The 8,851-nt window shown below is 40.8% G+C and overlaps 1 protein-coding gene across 1 annotated transcript in view; it reads left to right on the forward strand.

The window, feature by feature from the left end:
* Window positions 1-894: 894 nt before the first annotated feature.
* Window positions 895-8,851, forward strand: part of LOC102205387 (serine/threonine-protein phosphatase 2A 55 kDa regulatory subunit B alpha isoform-like) — an 11,307-nt gene continuing 3,350 nt past the window's right edge. Inside the window, exons 1-8 of the mRNA XM_005725611.1 lie at window positions 895-1,210; window positions 2,970-3,038; window positions 5,644-5,741; window positions 5,961-6,126; window positions 6,644-6,756; window positions 7,106-7,283; window positions 7,909-8,073; window positions 8,226-8,416. Of these exons, the coding sequence (XP_005725668.1) occupies window positions 1,204-1,210; window positions 2,970-3,038; window positions 5,644-5,741; window positions 5,961-6,126; window positions 6,644-6,756; window positions 7,106-7,283; window positions 7,909-8,073; window positions 8,226-8,416 (987 nt within the window). The 5' untranslated portion in view covers window positions 895-1,203. The remainder of the gene's footprint in view (window positions 1,211-2,969; window positions 3,039-5,643; window positions 5,742-5,960; window positions 6,127-6,643; window positions 6,757-7,105; window positions 7,284-7,908; window positions 8,074-8,225; window positions 8,417-8,851) is intronic.

An 8,851-nucleotide genomic window follows, 5' to 3' on the forward strand; every position in this document is an offset into this window, starting at 1 on the left:
TAAAAGTAGAAGCAGGGTACTGTCAATATATCAATGTCCAACACCTCTGCATCTAAATAATTACATTTACTGGTTCCTCATGCTTCCATGCATCCATCCATCCTCTTCCACAAAAGCAGTGATTAATTAGTTGCTAATCCGAAGGTCACCTTTCACCTGACTGTTTCTCTGTCTGATCTGGCCTGCGGTAACCGGGTTTCCTACTTTAGGTGGGACTGTAAAGCAGTCTGCCACATTAACTGCATGTCCTCATTCACTACATCTTCTGAGGCACTCCTATTTTCCTGTATATCCACTGTTCTTCTTCTGTATATGTCCAGAACATCTCAACCATATCTCGCTAACCTCATCTCCAAACCTGCATTCCCTCTGAACCACTCATTTCTAATCCTGTCCATTCCAATAACTTCCAGTAAAAATCTTAGCATCTTTAAAATCTGCCTCATACCTTTTTGCAAACATCACACATGGACAGTTCTTGCTACCATCTTTCTTTCCTTTCTCTACCTCCCCTTTCATTCTTGCTCAGGTCTTATGTCTAAACTGTGATTCCCTCACTGAGACTGTAAGTCATATTTTCAGGAAATGTACATATATATTGACACAAGTTGTGGCAACACACATTCAGAGTAATCGTATTGGGAAGTGATTTATTATTATTATTTTCATAAGATTCAACCTGCATGCTGATTTGATTCAGATTTGGTCATCCTTGTAACGGAGTACAAGGAACTACAAGAACTATTAATACTTCCTTAAGGTTTGTATCGAGTTGCAGTATTAATGCAGAATACGTTTATACCCTCTTCATCCAGATGTGAGTACGCGCGTGCCCATGCATCTACTTTGCTGTGTGCGCGCGCATTATAAAGACCTTTTAGTTCACGTGCGGAAGAGACTGTGGTGCGGGGTGGGGAAGAAATGACTTGTGGGATGCGAAGTAGCCGGCGGCAAGAGAGGCAGAGGAGGTTGATTGACACACAGAGAGAAACGTCAGGGAGCGTAGCGGGAAATAAAATAAGGAGAGTTATAAAACATCCAGCTTTACGGTTAATTTAAAGCCTCGCAGACATTTCGATCTGCGCACACAAACAGCGGATACCGAGCGGAAGAAAAAAAAAAGTTCAGATCCCACGAATCAGCGCGTGGGAGTGGGAAGCAGGATCGTGACTGACTGAGGCAAGCTCCACTGTCTGTCTCGTTATGGCAGGTAATTGACTTTAACCGTTACACATAAAATAATATGGACGGGCTTGAGTCTTTACAGCGAGACCCCGCTCCTAGGAGCTCTTAGCTGCGGTAACTGCGAGATTTCGCAGTCGAGTATCGGTTTAGCTAACGGTAGCTAGCTAGTGCTAGCGTTAGCTAGCCAGCTAACTCAAGTGTCATCCTCCATCTGGCCTGCCCTTACCGGCTAATGCTAGCTAGCTAGCTAGCTGGCTGTTTACCGGCCCGGGACCATTTTCGTAAGCTAACTGTGCACGCCGTATATGCTAGCTATCCCCAAAACCTCAGTGCTCAGATTTTTAGTCTAAGGTTGATTTTTTTTTATTTCGAAAAGATTAAACAAATGCCCAGAAGGGCAAATTTTGCCTAGCATGCCGTAATTGGCTTCGCTCAAACTTTGACATTACCCACATGCAGGCTAGCCCTCCAGGCCCTGCTGCAGACTGAACAGTTTTTGCGTAAAATGAGTTAAAAGTCATCAGACTTGTTTTTTTTTAACACGCGCATGCTCGAGCGGAAAAACGAAGAAAAAAAACAACAACCTCAAAGCGAAAGAAATAAAAGCACTATGATCTAAACCATGACTCTGGCAGAAATGGGTTTATTTAGCGCAGTGTTGATTTTCAGTTCATTCATCAGCTCAGTAGTTGTTTGAAATCGTGTTGGCCTTTAGCTCCCCCCGTAGCCAGACGGGACTGATACTTGTAAAGGAAATATCTAGTGACATATTTGGTACATGCATTTGATTCATTAGGGTGGAGAAATTAATGACACTGCATGTTATCCTGCTTCTAAAACAGATTTTTGAGTTCATTTTGAACGCCTTTTTCTTTTCTGGGATCTTTGTCTTGCAGAAAGTGCAGGCACTGTGAAGCTATTACATTTTGTCCAGATCAGTACTTTTATGATTCAGTCCAGAATGTGTGTGTGTGTGTGTGTGTGATGAATCCGTGGTGACTCATAGATGTCCTTCATTTTTCTTCAAAGCGCGTGTGTTTCAATGTTGTTAAAGACAAATCGGACCAGTTTCCACTTAACCAATAAGAGAAACGATCATCTGTGGAAAATATGCCAAACATTTTTGTTGTGCAATGAGCTATGCTGATGGAGAACCTGTTGAGGCAAGTGATTAGAAGTTATTATTGAATCAGACAGCAAGTTTTGTCTTGTTGATGTAGATTTTAAAAATAAGAGATGGCATTAGGAGACCATCTGCCTCCTCAATTGACCAGGCCTAAAATAAAGAATGTGTGGAGATAATTACTTTCACATCCAGACCATTTGCAGTTTAGTTGGTATTTGTGAGATTTGAACCAGACTCTGTATCTCAAAGTGAGAAACCACACTACCAACTAATCATGGCTTAGATCTAGCATGTTTATATTTATTTAAAAATCGCCGGTTTCTACTTGTTGCTTAATGTGCCTGTGACCCAACAGTAATATCTTTATGTTAATGTTAGTTTGGAGAAAAAATTACATTTTTGTCTGTTTTCTTTGAGGCTAGAATTACAGAAGTTGTGAGAGGATATGTGCACATCTGTGACCACACGCATTTTGCAAGAACCCTGTCTCTTTTTAATTTCTAACATCTTATCAATTATCCCTTGCTGTCACAGGCAGCAGGGGACACTCAAATGATAAGTTTTCTTAGGAACTTGTTTACATTGTCCAGAATGTGAAATGTTATGTAATAAACCTGCCACCACCCAGAACTAAATATTTATAATTGTATTTCTGTAGGTCCTGGAGGTGACATGCAGTGGTGCTTCTCTCAGGTGAAAGGAGCAATCGATGATGACGTAGCTGAGGGTAAGTGATTTGATTAATTCAGACTAATGGATATTGCACAATTTAGCCATAGTGGGGTATGCCTTGGTGAAAATTCAGACATTTTTTTCTGTTTCCTGTTGGCAGCATTATGCAAAATCTACCAGAGAGTGAGTCTGAGGCTAAGGCAGAATCGACAAAATATTGGTGCTGATGCAAATCCCGGTTTTTCTTTTCATAATTCAGTCATACTAGAAGCTTGTGAACAGACATTCCAAGCAGCTGTGGCCCCAGGCTTTTAGGAGACCACCAAGAGCTGACAAACTTTCCTCCTTTAACCAATCAATCTAGGGATGTGCAATGATATTTCTGTAAGAAACCTCCCCAAAGGGGCCCCACATGGGGGTGGGGGGTGCAGAGTACACCAGCTGTTTCAGAAACCGTTACATTGAACTGATCTAATGTTGCTCCTTTCCTGCTCAGACATGTGTGATGTAGTGATTATGAAGTCTGATCGGACTGTTTGCCATGGTAAAGGACTGTGCCTTTTAAGTGCCCTTCTAGTTTCCACTGAAGAGATACAACCCAAACACTTGATGCTGCTCCTGCTTTACATTAAAGGCTTTCCATTGGTGAGTCACCGGAAAGCTCTTTTTGAAAAAGGCAATGCAGACATTTAGGTTGCTGCTGGAAACTCGCTACTGGGTCCTTCTGTACCTTCTGTACATGGATCAGCCACTAGATTTGGAGGTTTTAGCATTTTCAAGAGGAATGCTTAAAAAAAAAAAGGAGCTGAGTCAGGCGTTTGGATAATTACCTGCTGATAATGCAGGGCCACTTGTGCTGTTCCATGCACTCTGTTCTTGGTTGCTCATTGTGGGAGTATCGTACTTTTCAGGAAAATTGGAAAACGGGACCTCCAGATGGCTGATGGACAAAAGCTCCGAGGCTGAAAGGATAAATCAATAGCTGTGAACCACTATCAGATGCTGTAGAGTGGTTTGCACCTCTGTTAGATGGGATTTTTGGTTAATTATATCATATTATAATCTTAATTTTTGTTAAATAATTTTGGTGATGTAGTTATATGGAAGGTGAGCATCAATATTTGTATTTAATTAACTGGTAAGTGAGTGAGCATTTAAAAATATATATTTAAGTCCGTCTTTCTTTATTGCCCCCAGTATTTTGCGAGAGCGCTGTAGTGTTACATATTGTTGAGCTTGTGGGTAACTTTTGTATCTAAAGAGTTCGTGGATTGTTGCAGTCTTTAAACTGTGTGGTAAGACTCAACAGCAATGGACTCCTATAAACAAGTCATTGATGTCAGCAAAGTAGGGGAAGGCCATAAAAAGATATGAAAACACTTCAGCTCATATTTACAGCTTTAAAAAAAAAAAAATTATTTGAAGGAGGAAATTATGGGCAAATGTGGAAGTCAAAACAAGATGGAAGAGCAACATGACTGCATGTTTCCTTTTCCAAATGGAAATATTATTGCACAGGCAGGAGTTGCAGGAAGGTTTAGCTGAGAGATGGGTGGACTGTACAGCACTGCTGATATGAACTATGGGCCATCATATAGAAATACAAGAAGAGTTTTCTAGCACAAACTCTAAAGGCACGTTCGAAGGAAAAAAGGAGCAGGATTTGATTAAAAGAGCACTTAGTCAGATGTTAGGCATGTGGATGGAGATATTCTGTTTTGAGGTGGGAGGTCAGTCTGAGCTTGTTTTGCAGGCAATGGTGGAGGAAACAACTAAATAATAAGCTTATTGTGGAAATAACCTGTAACGTGACATGGCTATCACAGATATGAAAATGATGGATAATGAAAGTCAATATATATCCACACTGTATGCAGTGAAGTGAGAAATGTACTGTCTTTACTGACAGAACATGTGAAAGGGTTGGGAGCTGTCAGACTGCTACAGAGTTCCACGTGAAGCATGTTGCCATTCTCTAGATGCCAGGTACATGACCATGCCTGGAGTTTTGCAACAAAAAACATACAGAGAATACCATAGTACTGATATAGTTATTTCACTGCTTTACAAGTAGCAGCATGCCCAAGCTTTTCAGGTCATTTCAAGCCACATTCTAACCTTATTTTAGGATTTGGCATTTGTATTTTTGATGTCTTTACTTTAAAAATTAACCAAATACAGTCTGTCAGAATGATTTGCTTGGATATATTAATCCTTACTCTAGGCCTCAGGGACTGTGTCGTTAACAATGACCACTCGCTGCAATTTCTTGGAGCATTGTCTTTCTGCTCCAGTGGGCAACAAAGGGTTAAACAACTGTCTATGTGTGAGTGAGCTTCAGTGTATAAAGCAGCATACTGCTGCTGGGGGGGAAAGTGTAATTCTGTCAGAGTAAGAGGGAAAGAAAAGATGAAAACTAGGTTAGCGATCGTTTTCATTCTGCCCGACGTGCTGTGACATCCTCCTGCATCTTCAGGGCCACTTGCCTGTCTCCTCTCTGATTCTCACAAGGATAAATCCAGGGTTAGTTGAGAATAACTAAGTGGTTTCCTGGTGTACTTTCTGAGTAGTAGAGGGGCACATCTGTCTTGGTACGCCACTTTCAAAATGTTAAAATTGCACATGTAATCTTATGTCCTTTTTATTTTATTTTTTTGCAGCGGACATTATATCTACAGTTGAATTTAACCACACAGGGGAGCTGCTGGCCACAGGAGACAAGGGTGGACGCGTAGTCATCTTCCAACAGGAAATCGAGGTACAGCTGCGTCGTGGTTAACTTCTGCCTAGTTTGATTCCCACACATTTTAGAAAAGGTCATCCTCTGAACTTGGTGACACAAAGTCAGAACAATTATTCTAGTTTTTGGAAGCATGTCTGTAAACAAACAATAGTGGGCTTTATTTAAAAGATGATTTTGTCCGTTTTCATACAAAAAACCCTTTAAACAAATTTACTCATCTCTGGTTCTCAACAGAACAAAAATCAGCCTCAGTTCCGGAGCGAGTACAATGTTTACAGCACTTTTCAGAGCCACGAGCCAGAGTTTGACTACTTGAAGAGTTTGGAAATAGAAGAGAAAATCAACAAGATTCGCTGGCTTCCTCAGAAGAATGCTGCTCAGTTCCTGTTGTCAACTAATGGTAAAATTCTCTCTTTAATTAAGCTGATGATCAGATATTTAACAACAGTCTGCAGTGAGTTTAATTTTGAATACAGGCATTAAAGAGAAATGAGTGACTCATAGACCCCGTCACACTTGACTCAGATGTGAAGAGAACTAGATATTAAAACATAATATTATAATTTCCTCCACAAGATGGTGAAATTAATGAATCTGCTTGTTAGTTAAGAGTAGTACTTTGTCTATCATAAAATTGCTACCTGACTCTTGTGAAACCACCATCGCATGTATGTAGACACCATACACTTGCATTTTATAGACGGCTCTGAGCAAAAAGTTCATTATTTATAGCACCAGGTGAAAAGGCAACTCTTTCAGAGTACAAACAGTTTAAGAAAGTCTGCTGTATATTGACTACATGAAGACCTGAATTGCTTTAAAAATCTCATAAATCTATAAGAAAATAACATTTCCATTTAGTGTGCCCGACAGTTGGTAATGTCATTTAAAATGTCTTTTTTTTTTTTTTCCCACAGATAAAACGATTAAATTGTGGAAAATCAGTGAACGAGACAAGAGGCCAGAGGGCTACAATCTCAAAGAGGAGGATGGGCGCTACAAGGACCCTAACACTATCACATCTTTGCGGGTCAGTTCTCAAATCAACCACTGGCTGGTTCAAGGGTGTGGTTAGTCAGACAAACCAGTAGTTCTTTGGAAGCAAAACTTTTAAAACCTGGGTGTGTCAGAAGTTGGGAAGGGCTACTGGTTTGTCATCCTTTGCTGTTGCTGATGGTAAAAATGACTGTTATTACTAATCCGGGCTGTCTTTTTAGAACCTTGTGTAACCTGTTATTGCAAAGCTAAGACTGTGTTCTGTGTTCCTGTGTAAAGATATGATGGTGCTTCTTATTTTCATCTAGCTAATAGCTTGATGTTGTTTCAAATCTGTGAAGAGCTTTGAGCCAGCTAACTCTCACTGCCTTTTCTCATCACAGGTACCAGTTTTAAAACCCATGGACCTCATGGTGGAAGCCAGTCCACGGAGGGTGTTTGCCAACGCTCACACCTACCATATCAACTCTGTCTCAGTCAACAGCGACAACGAGACCTACCTGTCTGCAGACGACCTCCGCATCAACCTCTGGCACCTCGAGATCACTGACCGCAGCTTCAGTATCCTTAGATGCATGCAGGCATGTTTGTCTGTGCACCTGACTTGTGCATTAACCTGTCTGTCATCAGCTTGACGTTTTTGTCCAACTGGGGGTGAACAGTGAACATAAAAGCATCATTATTCCTACACCTCAGCACAAACCGGCAGAAAGGTTCTGCCTCACTCACTCTACTGTGGCTGGTTTGCGTGTGTGCTCTCACCTCTGACACAGAACAGAAAAGATGGGGACTGAGATGTAACCTGGTCCATTGTTTTCTAAAGTCTTGCATGGAAAAACATAGCTGTAGCCATGTCCAGTGGCTAATATGACTGTCCTTTGTGGGTCTTCAGTGCAAGGGGAAAACGGAAAAGACAAACAAAGAAATCTTGTAGTTCCATGAAAAAAACATTTCAGGACCTACATTGGGTCACACTGTCCTGCAATGGCTCTGCAGAGGTCCCAGAGGGATAGTTCCTGCAGTTCCAGCATGCACACATGCAAGGTACAGGTTGCCCTGAAATGGCCCATTAACTCTTGTGGTAGTAAACCAACTGTAATCGCCCAGTTTGAAAGTCACTTCAGCTTCTTTTGGTAGGTGTCAGAGTATGAAAGACGTTATCCCTCCTTACCCGCATGCTCCTCAGATATTGTTGACATTAAACCGGCTAACATGGAGGAACTTACAGAGGTGATCACAGCAGCAGAGTTCCACCCTCATCAATGTAACACCTTCGTTTACAGCAGCAGCAAAGGAACCATCCGACTGTGTGACATGAGGGTTTCAGCTCTATGTGACAAGCACTCAAAGTGTGAGTACCTACTCATCATACTTTTATATGTCCCTTCTTCTACCCTGACAGGCAGATTAAGTACTGGATTTGTTATGCAAAGCACTTTCATGTCACAGTAGACCTTTTGGTGAACACTGCAGTTTGACTTTTTTCATCTTTCTGTCATCCAGTGTTTGAGGAACCAGAAGATCCAAGTAATCGCTCCTTTTTCTCTGAGATCATATCATCAATCTCAGATGTTAAATTTAGCCACAACGGACGCTACATGATGACTAGAGACTACTTGTCTGTAAAGATTTGGGACCTGAATATGGAAACCAGGCCTGTGGAGACATATCAGGTGAGAATGACAAATAGAAACTAGTGTGTGGTGTCAGGTTTACTACACAGTTATGAACAGTTATGAAACGACTGGCAGTAGGTTCATACACTGATGCCCTGGTTGCCACAGAATCTTCAAATTGTGGCGATTAATTTGTTAATAACTTTGTGATTTTGCTGCTAATATTTTACTATCAAAATGATTACAGATCATTTATTGTCATTATTTTGCATAGGAAATAATAGCATATAGATTTTTTTTCATTACTGGAATGTAATAATCTCAGGTGGGCTCTTACTGTTTGCTATGTCTCTCAGCTAGAAAAGGCTATAGGCATATTTTAGGAAATGTGATTGAGAGGTGATGCATGGAAAGAGGAAGGAGGATTGACACCTAATATTGTCTGATAGTGTCCACAGCCTGTTAATGAAACTCTGGTTTTCATATTTACTCATTTGATTTTAATGTACTTTT

Source organism: Pundamilia nyererei, unplaced genomic scaffold, assembly GCF_000239375.1.
Source record: "Pundamilia nyererei isolate P.nyererei 1_Seehausen unplaced genomic scaffold, PunNye1.0 scaffold00016, whole genome shotgun sequence".
NCBI classification, from domain to species: Eukaryota; Metazoa; Chordata; class Actinopteri; order Cichliformes; family Cichlidae; genus Pundamilia; species Pundamilia nyererei.